Source organism: Hyaena hyaena, unplaced genomic scaffold, assembly GCF_003009895.1.
Source record: "Hyaena hyaena isolate Hyena2069 unplaced genomic scaffold, ASM300989v1 scaffold_274, whole genome shotgun sequence".
NCBI classification, from domain to species: Eukaryota; Metazoa; Chordata; class Mammalia; order Carnivora; family Hyaenidae; genus Hyaena; species Hyaena hyaena.
The window spans coordinates 1,742,077-1,761,413 of record NW_024080907.1 but is presented as its reverse complement, the minus strand read 5'-3'; the positions used below and the strand labels follow the sequence as shown (position 1 = coordinate 1,761,413).

Genomic DNA, 19,337 nt, shown 5'->3' with positions numbered 1-19,337 from the left:
CCCATAGGGCAGATTTGGCTTGCCACTTGTTTTTGTAGGGCCCATGAGGGTAATGATAAATTTTACATTCTTAAATGGTTGAAAAAGAAATCAGAAGAAAAAGAATTTTGTAACAAATGGAAATGACATGAAATTTGAATTTCATTGACCACTAATAAAGTTTTATTGACATACTTATTTACTTATTTTCTGTGGCTGTGTTCAGGCTATAATGGCAGAGTTCAGTAGCTGCCACAGAGAATATATGGCCTGGAAAACCTAAAATACTTACTTATTATATGGCCCTTTTCAGAAAACGTTTGCCAACACCTGTACTATATTGGAGAAATCTGTTTAGAATTTTGTTCTGGTTGTTTGGGTGTGTGTGTGTGTGTGTGTGTGTGTGTGTGTGTGCGTGCGTGTGTTTGTATTTTAATTCTGCCTGCTTTGGGGTAACCATCTAGTTTAAAATCTCTAATTGCCAAGTTAAAAGTAAGAGCATTTGATAAAGATCACCAAATTTCCATGCAGAAAAAAATCCCCAATATATGAATATGCTGTTTTCTCAGTGGTCTATAATTTTCAGTTTTGGGTTCCTCTTTTATACTTAAGAGTTATGAGCTTAATATTTTCCGAATGGGTTTTTGTTTGTTTGTTTAATATCTGGCTATTAATTCCCATTGTGGCCAAAATGTGGCCTGTATAATTTAAATTTTTCCTGTTATGCAATGTATCATGCACAGGAAAGGGTGAATAAAATGTAAGTGCAATCTAAAGACTAGTTAATAAATAAAACCATGTACTCAATACCCAATCTAAGAAAATTACCAGTGTTTTGTTTTATTTTATTTTTAATTTTTTAATGTGGGTTTTTTTGTTGTTGTTGTTGTTTTTTTTTGAGAGAGAGACAGAGCACAAGCAGAGGAGGGGCAGAGAGAGAGGGAGACACAGAATCTGAAGCAGGCTCCAGGCTCTGAGCTGTGAGCACAGAGCCTGATGTGAGGCTGGAACTCACGAACTGAGAGATCATTACCTGAGCTGAAGTCAGACTCTTAACCAACTGAGCTACCCAGGTGCCCCATATTCGTTTATTAAGTAGGCTCCATGCCCAGTGTGGGGTTTTGAGCTCACAATCCCGAGATGAAGAATTGTGTGCTTTACTGACTAAGCCAGCCAGCACCCGCCAACCATGTAGCTCCCTAAGTGCCTCTAATTCTGTATCCTTCCCCTCAATAGGGAGCCATTTCCTTGGTTTTTACATTTTTATTATATATCTAGGTATGCCTAAACAACATGTTTTGGGGTTTGCCTGTTTAAAAGGTAAATTGATTCATCATGTAGGTATCATCTATATCATTTCTTTCTCTAAGCATTATGCTTTCAGGATTCACGTATGCAAACAACCGTAGTATATCATGCCTGCTGTATAATAATACATTATATGATATACACTTATGGACTAATGAAGCTTCACGTAGATATCTCAGTGACAGTCTCAAATACAGCATTTCCTAACTTAGGGTTACTACTCTCTCCAACCTCTTGCTTGCCAAACTGTTCTGTCTGTCGTGTTTCCTGTCTCTGTGATAGCATCTCTATACACCCGTTTCCCCAAGCCAGAAACCTGGCGGTTATTTTTGACATCTGCCTCTTCCTCATTCCCCATTTCCAATCAGTCATTAATCTGATAGGTTTGACTTTTCTCAATATTTCATATCCGTCTTTACCATAACCATCCTAGTCGAGCTCTTACTTAGACGCTGCAGTTGTCTTCAGTGCAGTATTAACGTTTTTTCTTATTCTCTTTTCGTGGATTCCGAAGTTCACCTCTTCAGCCTCCCCTATACTCTCGTCCATTCACTTGCCAATCTCTGCTCATCCAGCCATTATGCAGGCCATGCTCACTCCTGCTTTGGGACTTTTGCAGATGCTGTTCCCTCTGCCTTTAGAACAGTGCTAGTTCATTCTTCAGGACAAAATTTTGAGCTGTACCTCCTCGGGGACAAGTCATCTTTGCCCACCATCCCTTAAACTAGGTCATGCCTCTACTGTTAGGACTTCCTACTGCATCCTCCTGGCACTAGTATAAATTTCAATTAAGTGGCTGGTGAGGAAGACCTCTCTTACCTGATTCACTCAGAACCAGTAGTCTACAAAGTGTAATAAAGGAAGAGGTCATAGGAAGGGATACAGACCTTAAATATTTTACTCTAATTTCAAGAATAAGACTGCATGTTCATTTGCCAGATTTTTTAGTAAGAGGCCAAGATCTTTTCTTTGAGAGTAGGTTCACTAGTTGCAGTTCCATATTGCTTATCTTGTAGAAACCATACCCATAATGTATCACCTAAGATTTCCAGTGTGGGCTTTTTAGGTAGAACAGGAACTCAGACTCTGATCACGCATTCTGACTTTAGAATTCCTTGTAGATCTTTGCAATATTTTTTTTCTAAATTTTTTTCTTTTACTATTTTCTTGCTTATACCTAATTCAACAGTGGTATCTCCCTTTTATTGATGCTTTCAGAGTCCTTCAACTCAGTCTTCCCTACCCCTCCACATTTCATTAGGTTAATTAACAGTTAAATCACATAGTTACAATAAAAAGTATAAATAACATGAGTAGTTTTGGAAGCTAACATAACTAACTCAGTAAAAGTATAACTCAACTGGTGGGAACAGAAGTATCTGGGTGTACTAGATCATTGGACCTCACATTTAAAAAAACATTTTTTTTTTAAGTTTCTTTATTTTGAGAGACAGCAGGGGAGGGACAGAGAGAGGGTGAGAAAAGATCCCAAGTAGGTAGGCTCCGCACTGTCAGCTGTGGCAGAACCCGATGTGGGGCTTGAACTAACGAACCGTGAGATCATGACCTGAGCCAAAATCAAAAGTCAGACGCCTAACTGACTCAGCCACCCAGGGGGCTCTGGGCCTCACACTTTTAGGTGCACATGTACATGTACATGGTCTACTGTATTAATATGTGTGTTGTAAAAGTGTAAAGTATATAAGGTTGAATTATATGACCATTGATGACCCACAAAACATAGTAATAAATAGCAGTATAAAAGATAAATAGGCATCCAATTAGATAACATAGACCATGTCACAATAGAGTATATAGATAACAATTAAAAATAACATTCTTAAAAGCCCAAATGGTTCTCAGATTCTTTACGGGATGACAGCTATGACAGCCATGCATCCTTGGATTTCTGTTCCACTCTTAATATTAAATGTTGTATCTCTCTTTCTAAAAATGATTGAAGTGCCACTAAAATATCGGTCAAAACTCATTTCTTCTAAACTGCCTCTCGTACCTGAATTTGGCACAGAAATACTTTAATCAGTCCTTGTGTCTTAATTTTTGTTACTGTGGCTGAAGGACTGTTCATTGGGCAAATACTACCATGACGAAGTAGTCTAGATAGACTTAGAGGAGGGATGTGGATTGGGTTACGTTCCTCCTCTTTACCCACTATGATATATGCCATGTAGTCTTAAAACTTGTTGCATTTAATTTATTCTAATAAAGTATGGATTAAGTCCCATTGAAATGAACCCCAGGAACTGTTTCAATTATTTTGTTTTGTGGAGATCTTGTAACATACACTACTTGACATTAAGAGGGCCATTGACTATAGTCCTTAATTTTTTTATATATGTAAATTTTTGTAGAAATGGAATTTGACCTCTCATTTTCCATTATTTTGATTTATAGCTTATCCTGTCAGATATCATTTTTCAACAAAATTCTTTAACTTACGACAGTTATAAAACCAGTTTTAAATTATGATTGTCCTTGGGGGAAGGAATGACTTTTTAGGAATTTGCTTTGGATTGTTGTAAGGACAGCTATGCAGGTGTAAAAATGTGAAAGCTAATAATGGATGATGAGCATGTATTCTAGAGTCAGTACATAAGGAATTTAAAACTTTTTAGTCCTGTGTAACTTTACATAAAACCCTAAAGTAATGGACTTACAAGTTTCAAAGAGTTTCAGCTAAATACATTTCTAGAAATTTAACAACAAAACAAACCAAAGAACCTCAAAACTGACATTGTAGATATTAAGATAGTTGAAATGCCTTCCTGATTCTTCTTGCATGGACTCATCTGTGAATCACTATCAGTATTTTTTTCTTTGCAATATTACAGCCGCCCACATAGCATTCCCCACGTCGAGAAAAATCTACTTTCTATCCCCAAGGGATGTGGAAGCATAATAGTCTTTCTTTAAATTAGAATATCTTGTCACGATGCAGTCTAGCAACAGTCTCCAGATTAGGAATGGAGAATTCACTCAGTTTCTTGCTCTATGAAAATGAACCACAGGTTCGGTGTTAGAAACAGCCTCTGTAACTGGGCAAGTCCATGCTTTCTACACGCCCTGCCTGTTCATGCAGCTTATAAAGAACTTCATGAGGAGAGAAGTGGTTTTAAGTTTGGTTGCTTTCTAAAAGGGATAGTTTGTCAAAGAAATATCTTTAAATAGCTACAGGATTTATCTTATAAACACGGAGAAGAGAAATTTTTGGCCTTCTTGACTACTGCTCTCCTGATGTCCACAGTGGCATAGTCTAGACCAGCATCCGCAAACTTCCTCTGTAAGAGGCCAAACAGAAAACCTTTCAAGCTTCGCAGGCCACATGTGGTCTCTGTCAAATATTTTTTGTGGATTTTTTGTTTCTGTTGTTTTATCCCTTTAAAAATGTAAAATCCATTCTCAGCTAGGGTCCATACAGAAACAGGCCACTGGCCAGATTTGGTCCTGGGGCTGTCATTTATTGACCCCTGATCCAGATCAATACCTTCCAGTAGAAATATACTTTGAACTATGTATGTGAGTTTTAATATTTTAGTAGCCACATTTAAAAAGTAAAAAGCAAGGGCACATGGGTGGCTCTGTTGGTTAAGTGTCTGACTCTTGATTTTGGCTCAGGTCATGATCTCACAATTTGTGAGTTCAGGCCCTGCTTTGGGCTCTGAGTTGACAGTGTGGAGCCTGCTTGGGATTCTCTCTCTCTCTCTCTCTCTCTCTCTCTCTCTTTCTCTTTCTCTTTCTCTCTCTGCCTCTGTCCTGCTCGTGCTCTTTCTCTCTCTGCCCCACACATGTACACACATGCACTCTCTCTCAAAATAAATAAATAAATATTAAAAAACATCATTCGGGGCACCTGTGTGGCTTGGTCTGTTCAGTGTCTGACTTTGGCTCAGGCCATGATCTTGCGGTTCATGAGTGTGAGCCTCACATCAGGCTCTGTGCTAACAGCTCAGAGTCAAGCCCACTTCAGATTCTGTGTCTCCCTCTCTCTGACCCTCCCCTGCTCACACTGTGTATCTCTCTCTCTCAAAAATAAATATTTAAAAATTTTCTTTAAAAGTAAAACGTCATTCACATAGGTGCCAGGGTGGCTCAATTGGCTAAGTGTCTGACTTCAGCTCTGGACATGATCTCTGTGCTGACAGCCCAGAGCCTGGAGCCTGCTTCAGATTCTGTTTCCCTCTCTCTCTGCCCCTTTGCAACTTGCACTCTGTCTCTCTGTCTCTTAAAAATAAATAAACATTAAAAAAAAAAAAAACAACTTTGGGGTGCCTGGGTGGCTCAGTCAGTTAAGCATCTGACTTCAGCTCAGGTTATGATCACATGATTCGTGAGTTCGAGCCCCATGTCGGACTCTGTGCTGACAGCTCAGAGCCTGGAGTCTCCTTCAGATTCTGTCTCCCTCTCTCTCTGCTTTTCCCCTACTCATGATCTCTCTCTCTCTCTTACAAAAATAAACATTAAAAAAAGTTTTAAATAAGCTTCTGGCACTTATCCTAAAAAAAGAAAACCTCATTCATAAAAAAGTAAAAAGCAGATGAAATTAATTTTAATAATATATTTGGCTAGTTATATTAAAACTATTTATCATTATAATATATGACACCAGCCACATTTCAGGGGCTCCATAACCCCACGTATTGGACAGCACAGCTCTAGATGGTGAGCTACTGTAAGGGCTGTGAACTGGGGCCAGTGTAGTTTGTTACCAGTCTGGGACAAGTTAAGTATAGGAATTAAACACAAGCATTTAAAATAGTTTATAGCTATTAGATAGTTATTTTATGTCTATTCAATCTAATAAGATTGACACTTGTATTTCATGTCTTTTTTCACATTTTACTTTTCTAACAATGTATTCTTAGAATGCCATACAAAGGAATCGATTTGCAAAATGAAAAACTGGCCTCTTCATTCTGGATAGTTTAAGAGGCACTGCTGTCGACAGTCTTTCCTGAGATTCCATGGGCCTCTTGTGTACATGGCAGAAATGAAAAGAGAAATGGTGATAAGATTGAGGTGGGTGGTGTACTTAGTACGGCTACAGAGCAGTGCCCTCCTTCTTCCCTCTTTCACAGCTGCCATTGGAGCCCACGGCTGGAGTAGGTCAGTGGTTTTCCTGCTTCACTCTAGGATCACCCAAGAGCTTCTAAAAAACAGCAGTGTCCGGACCCATCTCCAGACCAGTTGAATCACAATCTCTTGGGAGGGGGCCTGTGTATCATGGAGTTTAAAGAGCTCTCCGGGCTATTATATCACGCAGCCAGTGTTTATTGTGTGGATCCTTCACCCCAGAAAAAAATTTTTTGCTGTTTCTCCATTTGTAAAGAATCACTGATCTGGATAGAGGTTTTCTGTGTGGTGTACTATTGTCTGTCTGTAATTGTGAAAAGAGGACTTTCCAAGTTAAATATGTCACTTTAACTTTGTTCACTCCTGAAACCTCACTAAAATTAAAGGAATAAAAAACGTATAAGGGGAGGCACCCAGTGACTCAATTGAGCATCCGACTCTTGATTTAGGCTCAGGTCATGATCCCAGGGTCGTGGGATTGAACCCTATATTGGGAGAAGATGCTCTCTCTCCCTATTTCTGCCTCACCCCTGCTCGCTTGTGCACGTGCTCACTCTCTCAAATAATAAAAAAAGGTATAAACCCATAAGTAGAAAGCAAATGTGCAACAGAAGTAAACCTGATTGATCAACTGGTTTTCAGTAGAAGCAGGTAGCTAGAAATTAACAGAATGGAGAAAACTTATATAAATGTCTACAAACAAGGATATTAAAAATAAGCAAAACAGTATAGTGCTGGCTCAGAAATGAGAGGAACCAATTAGCTCAGAAGGTAAGGGTGAAGTATGCAGCTAAACACAGGAATGTTTGAAAGTCTGTATGTTTTGGACTCACACATGCCCTCCTTTACCCTGAGCAGTCAGGAAGACTACTGCTCTTTTTTACCCTGGATAAAACTAGAGGTTAGAGTTTGGAGAAATTAAATCTAAGAGGTCCAGTCAGAGCTGAAGTAGAGTATCTTTTGAAAATACGGACACCTTTTTGAAAATAAGGACCAAGCAAAAGTCTGAATATTGTGGTGAAAACCCTACTGTTCTCCTCCCCTGCTCTCAGAACATGGCAGGCAGGTGCCCCCCCTGCCCCAGAGGGGAAATTGGAGGATTTCTCTCCAGGATAAGGGGCCAGGAGACAAGACTTAGATTTCCTGACATTTGTGGATTTCCTAATAAAAACCCAACTCCTTGCCTCCTCACCTTGTAGGGAAAGCCAGTCATTTGACAAGTACCTGACCCAGCCTCCGGCACCACCACATAGACAGAGCTTCTGTTCAGCGTGTTAGTGGCCGCCTCATCTGTGATGGACGGCTGGGACTCATCAGACACTTGTGGGAAGCCTCCAGAATAAAAAACAGACACCTGAAGACTTAGGGAGAAAAAAGAGAGGAAACAGATAAAAACATTTTAAGTGTTAAAAAAAAGAAGAAAACATTTGAAAAATTTGTATCCTCAGAGAAATGAGATATTCATCCAAGAAGCTAGAATAGGATGTTATTAAAAAGAACATTCAGAGAATAAGAAAAACGTCTTAGAAATTAAAGCTGTGACAGGAAACGTTCTAACAGCAGCAGAAGTGTTGCAAAGTGATACCAAAGAAATCTTCCAGACAGTAGAAAAGGAAAAGAAATGCAGTGTTGAAAAGAAAATAAATGTAATCAGGAGATGAATCTAAGAGGTCTGCTGTCTAATGAAAGGACTTTTCAGAGGGAGGATGGAGGCAATGGAAAGGACATGGAAAGGACACAATGAATGTAAAAAAAAAAAAAAAAAAAAGTCCCAGGCTAAGGATAAAGAGAAAAACTACAACGTCTCACAAAATAAAAACAGGTCACATTTTGGGAGCCCCACATTGAACTCTGTGCTGACAGCTCAGAGCCTGGAGCCTGCTTCAGATTCTGTGTCTCCCTCTCTGTCTGTCCCTCCCCCATTGGCACCGTCTCTCTCTAAAAAAATAAACATTTTAAAAAAAGGAAATAAAGAAATGAGGAGGAAATGGAGCTAGAAGCGACCTCTCGGATGTTGGAAGAGTACATCTACAAAGGTGTTGGAGTCAACAAGGATGTGGCAGGTATTTATTGGCAGGCTCATATTTAACATGACTATGAGCGAAGAACAGAATCTTAATGTAAAAGAAAAAAAAGAATAAATGATAATAACAAGGCATGTTAAGTTCAAATAGTGTAAACCTCAAAACAAAGAGAAGGAGGGAAAATGTTCTGATAGAGTTCAATGAGAATAAAACTTTTAAATCTAATCCATCTAATAGATTGTACTAGAATTATCTATACCACCTACGATGCCAACTCCTATATACCTAACAGTATGCTTGTAATAAAGAATAATCTGACAGGGCATTTTATGATTTCATAGGCATAAATTCTCTATGTTGGCATCATCATTAGTCCAAGAGCCCTTTCTGTAAGAAACTGGAATGAAGATATATATAAAGTTTAGTTTTTATTGTTGTCTTAACCCTAGTCAGTGTCTTGAAAATCCAACTATTTATCACAAAGAGCGTTAGTCACAGTTAATGGAAGGATCAGCTCTAATGCTTCTCACCACTGTAAGAAAAAACATTCCAGCAGATTGTAAGTTGTGAAGAGTATTGCATAATGAGAGACATGAACAAAAAAAAAATTCAGGGCAAAAAAGTACCGGGCTCATTAAAAGGCAAAATAGAAAGAGAACTTTTTAATAAAGTTTCTGCTGCCCTTTTGTGATAAAACGACTTGAATTTTTTTTTAATGTTTTATTTATTTCTAGGAGAGAGAGAGAGACAGTGTGAGCAGGGGAGGGTCAGAGAGAGAAGGAGTCACAGACTGAAACAGGCTCCAGGCTCTGAGCTGGCAGTCAGCACAGAGCCCGACTCGGGGCTCGAACCCACGAACCGCGAGATCATGACCTAAGCGAAAGTCGGACGCTTAACCGACTAAGCCACCCAGGCGCCCCTAAAACGACTTGAATTTTAAGTTTACATTTTTCCACTTCTAATGTTGACTGTTAGGTTATTGAATGAGGCAGCGTGACTATTGGTGTTAAGAGTCGTAAAATAATCTGTAAAGTGTGATAATCTACTTTTGATTTTTTTAAAGGAACAGAAATAAAGAAGCCAAATTACATATTTTTTGGTTTGGTTTTCTTAATTACTACTGCAATATCATAGCTTTTTCTGTTACTCTATTACTTCCAGCCTTTTCCAGGATTAAGAATTGGGAAGCAGACAGCAATAGCACTGCTAGGACTTTACCCAAGGGATACAGAAATGCTGATGCATAGGAGCACATGTACCCCAATGTTCATAGCAGCACTCTCCACAATAGCTAAAACATGGAAAGAGCCTAAGTGTCCATCAACAGATGAATGGATCAAGAAGATGTGGTTTATCTATACCATGGAATACTCCATGGCAATGAGAAAGAATGAAATCTGGCCACGTGTAGCAACATGGATGGACCTTGAGGGTGTTATGCTGAGCGAAATAAGTCAGGCAGAGAAGGACAAATATCATATGTTTGCACGTATAGGAGGATTAGGAGGAACTTGACGGAGGAACAAGGGGGAGAAGAAGGGCGGAAATGGTGGGGGAAAGGGAGAGAGGCAAACCATGAGAGACTCTTGAATGCTGACAAAAACTGAGGACTGATGGACGTGGGGGGCAGGGGGGGATGGGCATGGAGGAGGACACTTGTGGGGATGAGCACTGAGTGTTATGTGGAAACTAATTTGACAATAAACTATTTGTAAAAAAAAAAAAAAAGAATTGGGAAGCAGAAAGACACCTTTCTATTTACATCTCAGTGTTCTCTTTCTTTCCTCCTATTTTCTTTCCTACTCAAACTGCTTCTTCAAAATCATGGATAAGATTCAATACATTGCAGAATAGGAAGGGAAGATACTGAATTTTTACAAGTAGTCTATCTGTAAGCTTTAGGATGCCTGATGAGATAACGAGTTGGTAAGCAAAGTCAGGAAGATTAGTACTCAAAGCTTTTTGAAGTAATTTTAATGTGTTACACAAATGTCCTGTTTTCAACTTTGGAGTAGTTGAGTACAGATATGTTTCAACCATACAGAACATATCTTCCCTTTGTAATACTTGAGCCAGTGCCTGAATTATTTGTAGTCTGGAGACCGAAGTCAGTGTCCTAATGAACTTAGGTTGATGCGTGGGAAAAAGAAACCAGCGTTTAATTGAGAGAGTTTGTTTTCTTTCCCATGAGATCTGAGTATTCTGTCTGAAAGGAAATGGCCAGTGAGGACGAGCTTGACTAGTGTTGCTATGATTGTCACAAAAGGGCCAGAGACCTTACCACTCCCGGCATTGTTTGCCTCATCGCTTTAGCGAGCAGTGGAGGGCCACTTCGAATTCCGCGTCACCGAAATGAAACGTCCGGCGAGAAGGGCAGGGTGCATGGGAACTTCCTGTTTTGTCTGCACACACCACCTAACACAGTTTTCTCTTCTTCCTATTTTGTCTTTAGATCTTATAATCAATGGATAAAGTGGGGAAGATGTGGAATAACTTCAAATACAGGTGTCAGAATCTCTTCGGTCATGAGGGAGGGAGCCGTAGTGACAATATGGACATGAACTCCAACAGGTATCTGTCTGTTAAAGAGAGAAACATCAGTATAGGAGACTCAGCTCCTCAGCAACAAAGCAGTCCCTTAAGAGAAAATGTTGCCTTACAACTGGGATTAAGCCCTTCAAAGAATTCTTCCAGGAGAAACCCTAACTGTGCCACCGAAATTCCTCAGATTGTTGAAATCAGCATCGAAAAGGATAATGATTCATGTGTCACCCCAGGAACAAGACTCACAAGAAGAGATTCCTACTCTCGGCATGCCCCGTGGGGTGGGAAGAAAAAACATTCCTGTTCTACAAAGACACAGAGTTCATTGGATACTGATAAAAAGTTTGGTAGAACTCGAAGTGGACTTCAAAGGAGAGAGAGGCGGTACGGCGTAAGCTCGGTGCACGATATGGACGGCGTGTCCGGCAGAACTGTGGGAAGTCGCTCTCTGAGACAGAGGTTGCAGGACACTGTGGGCTTGTGTTTTCCCATGAGAACTTACAGCAAGCAGTCAAAACCCCTCTTCTCTAATAAAAGAAAAATACACCTTTCCGAATTAATGCTTGAGAAATGCCCTTTTCCTGCCGGCTCAGATTTAGCCCAAAAATGGCATTTGATTAAACAGCATACGGCGCCCGTGAGCCCACACTCAACATTTTTTGATACATTTGATCCGTCCTTGGTTTCTACAGAAGATGAAGAAGATAGGCTTCGAGAGAGAAGGCGGCTTAGTATTGAAGAGGGGGTTGACCCTCCTCCCAACGCACAAATACATACATTTGAAGCCACCGCGCAGGTTAATCCATTATATAAACTGGGACCAAAGTTAGCTCCTGGCATGACCGACGTAAGTGGGGACAGTGCTGCAATTCCACAAGTTAATTGTGACTCGGAGGAGGACACTACCACCCTGTGTCTGCAGTCGCGGAGGCAGAAGCAGCGTCAGGTGTCTGGAGACAGCCATGCCCACGTTAGCAGACAGGGGGCTTGGAAAGTCCATACGCAGATTGATTACATACACTGCCTCGTGCCTGATTTGCTTCAGATTACAGGGAATCCCTGTTACTGGGGAGTGATGGATCGTTACGAAGCAGAAGCCCTCCTTGAAGGAAAACCTGAAGGCACATTCTTGCTCAGGGACTCTGCGCAAGAGGACTACCTCTTCTCCGTGAGCTTCCGGCGCTACAACAGATCTCTGCACGCCCGGATTGAACAGTGGAACCACAACTTTAGTTTTGACGCCCACGACCCATGTGTATTTCACTCCTCCACTGTAACAGGACTTTTAGAACATTATAAAGATCCCAGCTCTTGCATGTTTTTTGAACCATTGCTTACTATCTCGCTAAACAGGACTTTCCCTTTTAGCCTGCAGTATATCTGCCGTGCGGTAATCTGTAGATGCACTACATATGATGGAATAGATGGCCTCCCTTTACCATCAATGCTGCAGGATTTTTTGAAAGAGTATCATTATAAGCAGAAAGTTAGAGTTCGCTGGTTAGAACGAGAACCAGTCAAGGCGAAGTAAACTCTCCTGCCCCCAGAGGGCATTAACTAGATCTGCTTTTATGTGCATCAGACAGTACACCTATAGCAAGCACACGTATCAGTGTTAGGTTTTTTCAGTGCAGTATGTAGTCTTAGTGTCAGTATCTGTCAGATGCGGTCTGCTGTTACTCAGATATACGTGGTGCCTATTGAGACAACAGAGGACAGAGCTACAGGTATTCGGTAAGGCTACCAAAACGCTTTGTCGATTGAGCTGACAGTTTGGTTTTTAATGACTGTAGTAATTGAGTGAGGCAACTCGGGGGCATTTGCTATGAAGAATTCTATTTCTTACTGAAGAACAAATTATTACTATTGGATGAGTATTTCAACAGTGTGACTAATGTTTGAAATTGTTATTTTTTCTAAGAACTTTTCTATAACCTTCCAAAAGTAGTGATGTTTGTAGTTACTATAAATCAAGCTTTGGAAGTCCAAAAAATAAAGACTGCCTTCCTTTGAGAATAAAAAAATGCAATTTTCTGGCCACAAGGGCATAGTGCAGTTCACTTAAGTGTTGATGTAGTTTATAGTCAGTCCCCTGTCTCTTCTGCAAAAGGTACTGTTAAATAAACCAGGTTTTCTAAATAGTTCTTAAAATTTCAGGCTTACAAAGTTGGTAGTAGAATATTATTTAAAGGCCTTAGGTATTAATTTTTTTTTAATGAGTGCTTTAACTTAAAACACATTGGGAATAGCTGCAATGTAGTCCTGTGTGTGATTTTTTTTTTTAAAGTTAATACGTGCATTCTAATCATTCATTAGTTAAAGTTGGACCTTTCTGTGCCCATGATGAGGTTGTGAACCATGAAGAAAATGAGACTAGAAGATGCCCAACCAAGTCAGATAATAATAACTACAGTGGTTGCTGGTGTTGAGATTATTGTTAAACTGTAATGAACAATTTGGATGGCAGTATTTATCTTTGTTGTAAACTCTCGTAGCTGAATTGCTTAAGTACAATTTAGAGAATTTCAGTGCAGTTAATTTCTAATGGAAAATCTGAAACCTACATTGCAGATTTAAAAGGTACTGTACAATCCTGGTATCTGTAAATAACTTTACTTAGCACCTTTTTGTCACTTAGAATAGTATGCAATACTACTTGAGTGAGCTATTTTGGAAGTAATACCAAGTTCTAGTGTTTGCTTCTTAGTATTGAACTGAATTTACAGTTCTGTCCTAGACATTTTGCACTAGTCGAATCCATTCTTGTGTCTTTTTGTTAATGTGCTCTGTACCACTGGTGAGTGCTCCTTGGTTTCCTTACCTGCTGCTACGGAAAGTTCTTTTACATTCTGAAGGCTATTGCCAAGGCTACAAAAAAGAGAAGCTATATTTGTATGCAACACTAACCCTTTGACTGCTAATGTACGTTTCTGCTTGCTGTGCCTTGTTATGGCTGCTTTTTTGTGCTAATAAAGTATGTTTGGTGTTCTCCTTGTATATCTGCTGTTTTATACATTTGCAACAATTTCTCTTATAAATGGAATGGTATTGGGGTTTTTAAACAAGCATTACCCGACAACCTACTATAGTTAATGCAGAATTACTGTACAGTCTGATACTGACTTATTCTGAGTAAGCAGACTCTAAATTTAATGCTATTCGTCTTTCCAGTCATATTCACATATACTGTGGAACAGTATCTATAGTTACTGCACCTTACTGTACAGTTTAGATTATAACACAAATGGAACAGAGAAATATCGACTAACCTATTGATTTCTCTGCTTGTAAATGACCGTTTGAAACTATCAATGACGTGTTATAATAAGTGAAGATCTTTAGTCTCTCACTTCATCAGAAACAAGTTAAATGAAGTCTTGTGAACTAAAGAATATGTCAGCACCATTTATTGGTTTGGGGACCACTTTTATTAATCATAAATGCCCAAAATGTAGAACTTTAACCAAAGACTTGTCCATTTTTAAAGCAAAATGGGAATTGAAGGGACTTATAATTCCTGTTATTTCTAATACAAGTCCCTGAAGAACTTATACCAAAGTGTTCGAGAACGTCGTCCAAACCTACTTTAAAGCATTATGTGCAATTAAGTTGTTATGACATAATTATATTGCATAACTGTTGGGTCCGTTTTCTTGAGCTTATAATGTATCTGGAAAATAATCGCTTGGGGGGGGAAACAAGTCCTTACTGATTATTGGAGAAAAATTATATATGCAAGCAAGATCTTGTTTTAAAGAGGAAACTTGAAACTCCAAGAAAACACTTGATGTTTTATATGCTTGTAGCAAATTGATGTTCTAATTGTAGTTTTATAGAAAATACTAATGCTTTTATGTATCTCAGAACTTTCATATGTTAAATGGAAATTGTTTTAAATGTGTAAATATTTGAGTTTTGTGTGAGCATGTATACACTGTGCTAAAAGTCACATGTTCCAGTTTCTGTGTAATATGAATATGCAACCTTTGGTTTAAAATTTTTTTTCTTAAAAAATTAGTGGCTTACATTTTAAAAAAGAAAAATCACCAGCATGAAATTGCACCTTAGTCTATATTCACTGTGTCTTTTTCTGAATCCCACTGTAGCCTGTCAACTAAATTTTTGTTTTCATGGTCTTTTTGAAGTGCATTTTAATACAAACCAGGAAATTCTTTAGAGGTTTGGACACATCTTCATAGTAAAGTAATTAACCCAAGGAAAGGTTGGTCTGATTCCTGTCCATTCTCATTCATCCATTGATTCATTCATTTTCTCTGTGTATGCGTACACACACACACAACACACACACGGATTATATACACATGCGTGTATATATTTATGATGTTAATATTACTTTAAACAATAATATTGCCATCTGATTTAAAATCATTTAGAGGCCTTATTCATATATATATATGTGTGTATATATATATATGCGCGCGCGCGCGCACACACACACACACACACTATCCTTGTACCATTCAAATTTGACTACACCTAAAGGTTAGTCTTGCTGATACAGTCTTACTTGTAATGCAGTCCCCTTGCAACGAGAAAGCGTGCATCAGTTATTTTCTGGCTAAACACAGTACAAAATTGTTGAAGAAGAAACAACTTGGTTTAAATACAGTTATTAAAAGTCATTATTAAATTTATATTTCTTCAACGAAAATTGAGCCCCAATAATCATCCTGCTTTATGTTCTTATGGTCCGTTGGAATGTTTGTATAAGATTTATAATGGCTTGAGCCATAAAAATTGAAACTTGAATTCTATGCTTCACTTTGACAAAATTCAGAGCTTATGAACCTTTTTACTTGACTTTTTCATCTGGTTGCTATTCATTTTTATCCCAAGCTTCCTTTGCTCCATGACACTAAACACTAGTTTGGTAACTTTTATTGAGATTGGTCTTTAGATCTTTTATTTTTGTAGCACAGAAAGCTATAAAGTTGCTTTTTGGTAGAGGCACAGAGGCTGTGGGTGAGTCAGCCGTCTCCTAGGAAAGAGGCAGAGCCTGTCTCCATCTCTGGGAGTGTGTTAACACAGGGGAACTCAAACCAGTTTCTCCACTTGCCCTGTAGCCCAACACATGACTTTACCTAAATGAAATTAGAATAAAATGCACACAAAGGGCTGACTTTTAAGGTGAAAAAAGGTCTCCAAAGGGGACAATACCGCACGGTGTGTGTGTGTGTGTGTGTGTGTGTGTGTGTGTGCGCGCGCGCATAAACACTGTATATCTATGAGGCTCAGGTTTTGTTTCATATTTTTGCAACAGCTGATACCAAACATAGGTATGTTCTAAGGAGATTTGGGGTTGGAATTTTTGTGGAAGGTACCTGGTTGGTTGGGTTTTTTGAGGGGGGTGGGATGGATGGAGGAGTTGACATTGCGAAGTGTGGATCAGTTGGAACAACTGTTTTTGTGCCCAGGAAGCTTGATTCAATATTTAGGTTCTTTTCGGCCATAATTCAACAATTATTTATTGAAGGCTCATGTGCCAGTTACCATTTTAGGTGATGGTTATACATTGGGGTATGAGACAAAGCTATAGGATCACTAGGGAATAATGATTTTGGATGGTGAGAAGAAAATAACCAAGATCAAAGCAAAGAGCAGTTTGATGAAAGAAACAGTGAAACTAAAACTCTTAAAGCCAGAATGAGCTTATATGATGAGAAAGAGAATGGCCATAAGACCATAAGTCCAATGAGTGTGATGGGGAATGGCAGATGATAAGGTAAAGATTGGCAAGGGCCAGACTGCATCAGACTGTGGGCCCATCGAAAGGAATTTATATTTTATTCTGGCTGTGGTGGTAAGCCTTTGGAGGTTTTTAAGCAATGGAGTGATGTGTGCTTTCTATTTCTCTAGTAGATTGAAAAGAGGCTAGAGTGGGATAAAATAAAGGAGACTATCATAGTCATCTAGGTGAGTTTTGGTGAGAGTCTGGACTTGGGTAGTAGTTGTAGGGAGAACTCAGATTGAGGATGTCTCTTTTAGTGGTAAAGCTGACAATCTGGTAATGGATCAGATGGGAGGAAGAAAGAAAGAAAAAATGATTTTGAGCAAAGGTGGTGATGCCTTTAGTTGAGATTTCAGAAAACCTGTGGAGGAACAAAATGGAAGGTGTAAATTAAATTCTGCCTTGGATATGTTGAGTTTTGAGATTTCTATTAATTACCCACAACAGACACACTGAGCAGGCAGTTGTATATATGAAAGTAGAATTAGGGGAAGAAATTGGGGGGGGGGTGAAGGTCACTATATGGGTAGTATTTCAAACCATAGGACAGGATGGAAATGGCTAGAAATTTTGCATGGGACTAAGTATTTCTTTGGGGAGGGTAACTATGGACACATTTATCTTAATTTGTCAATTCAAGATTCTTTATCATTAGATTCTTTGAAAACCTAAAGGATTTGGTAGAGGTGGAGGATTTCACCTTTCAAAAAGTTTTTATATACTGGAATCCCAAACCTTGCACTCAATTTTAAAGTTTTATCCATGTCAAGTTAGATTGTCATGGTTCCTATGCCAAATTAGCTTGTGATTCTTTTTTAGTATAGATTTTTTTATGTGAGAAATCCAAGTTCATTATGTAATATTTAGGAAGGACTGAAGATTATAAAGAATTTGTGCCCCCAAAATTTCAAAACAGCCCATGGTATTATTTTCTCTATCATTTCCCATCACAAGCCATGCCCCTGCACCTCCTAACTCCTGTTTTTGTAATCTTCCAAGAGGTAACTGCTATCAACACTTATTATATACCCTTCCACTATTCTTTCGTGAGTTTTTACTGTGAAAATTTCAAAACTTTATAAGATACAGATAAGTGGTAACATACAGAAAGAGGAAGATAGTTGTAGTCCTTGAATTATTTTGAGAAGGGTATACAGATTCAACCCATTATTTGAAACAGCAGGGACCTTAGATCTTCTTCGGTCCCTTCCGACTCTTGAGACAGATCATTCAGTGGGTCAGAGTAACTGACATTGCAAAAGCCCTGTCACTGATAGCTTCTTCAGATAAAATTTCAATAGGAGAACCCTCGCCACAGGGAACTTCTAAACTAGTGGGGACACAGACAAATACAGAAATGTGTAATGACAACAATATATGAAAATAGACCAAGCAAAAAGTAATTTTTAAAAACCTGCTTGGGGCGCCTGGGTGGCTCAGTCGGTTAAGCGTCCAACTTCGGCTCAGGTCGTGATCTCGTGGTTCGTGGGTTTGAGCCCCACTTCGGGCTGTGTGCTGCCAGCTCAGAGCCTGGAGCCTGCTTCAGATTCTGTGTCTCCCTCTCTCTCTGACCCTCCCCTGCCCAAACTGTCTCTCTCTCTCTCAGAAATAAATGAAAATAAAAAAACCCATTTTTTAAAAAAAAACCTGCTTACATGCTTGACAAGGAAAAACAGAAATGATCCAAGTGGACGCGGGGTGATTTGGTGTCTTAGGTCTGTTTCATTACAAGAATGTCTAATAATTGGACTTTGCAGATGGTAGTGGAGAAGCCAGGTCTGGAAGGGTGATGGTGACTAGCAACTGATGAAGGGCAGGACTGAGGGAGAAGAACCTGTTGTTTGTGGCATTTGAATGTGCCAGACTGAAGAGTCTGAATTTATCGAGGTTCTTAAGCAAGATAGTATTAGAAATTATGCCAGCAGCTGTACGATGGATTATAACCGGGAGAGACTAGAGACAGGAAGCCCTGTGAAATTTGCCTAGATCAGATTTCTAGCACTAGAATTAAACTGAGGAGTACATCTGAAGCTGCAAGAGAAGAAAAATAGCACAGTTGGGGGTAAAGAAAGGCAAGCAATTTGCTTGCCTAAGAGATTTTGAGTTAAATTTGTCATACTTTCTCCAAATTCATGCAAATCATAAGGAAGCCAAGCTAGTATCTCCCATTTAATATAATCCACATCCTATCTGTTTTTAAATATAGCAAAATATAGATAGTACATTTTTGAAAGGCAGATTTTTAATGCAAAAAAATGAATAAATGTTTGATCAAATAAGGAAAACTTTAGCACTCCTAGATATACTTTCATAGAGCAAATGGGAAAATTAAGTAAAATCTAAAGGAACATCAAAAAATTTTTTCTCACCTGACAAAAATGCTGTGAAAGCACGGCAAAAGGGATTGAAGAAGGGGTTCATGAATTTAACCCCCGAAATGCTATCGTGACTGACATAGTTTGTCTCATTAATTTTAATAAGTGAAAACTGCATTGAATTTTTATTTAATACTCAAGGTTACATTTAGAAATGTATAATATTACCACGTGACATTTCTTTCTCTTGGTGTTTAGTCACCCCTTTCTAACTAGAAACCCAAGATTTTAGGGTATTTTTTTTTAACTTCAGGGAAATTCATCATT

The 19,337-nt window shown here is 38.9% G+C and overlaps 1 protein-coding gene across 4 annotated transcripts in view; it reads left to right on the top strand.

Moving 5' to 3' along the window:
- Window positions 1-15,162, top strand: part of SOCS5 (suppressor of cytokine signaling 5) — a 66,503-nt gene extending 51,341 nt beyond the window's left edge. For all 4 annotated transcript variants that reach the window (XM_039245935.1, XM_039245934.1, XM_039245937.1 and 1 more), the window contains exon 2: window positions 10,855-15,162. In XM_039245935.1, the coding sequence (XP_039101866.1) occupies window positions 10,867-12,477 (1,611 nt within the window). In that variant the 5' untranslated portion in view covers window positions 10,855-10,866 and the 3' untranslated portion in view covers window positions 12,478-15,162. The remainder of the gene's footprint in view (window positions 1-10,854) is intronic.
- Window positions 15,163-19,337: the final 4,175 nt, after the last annotated feature.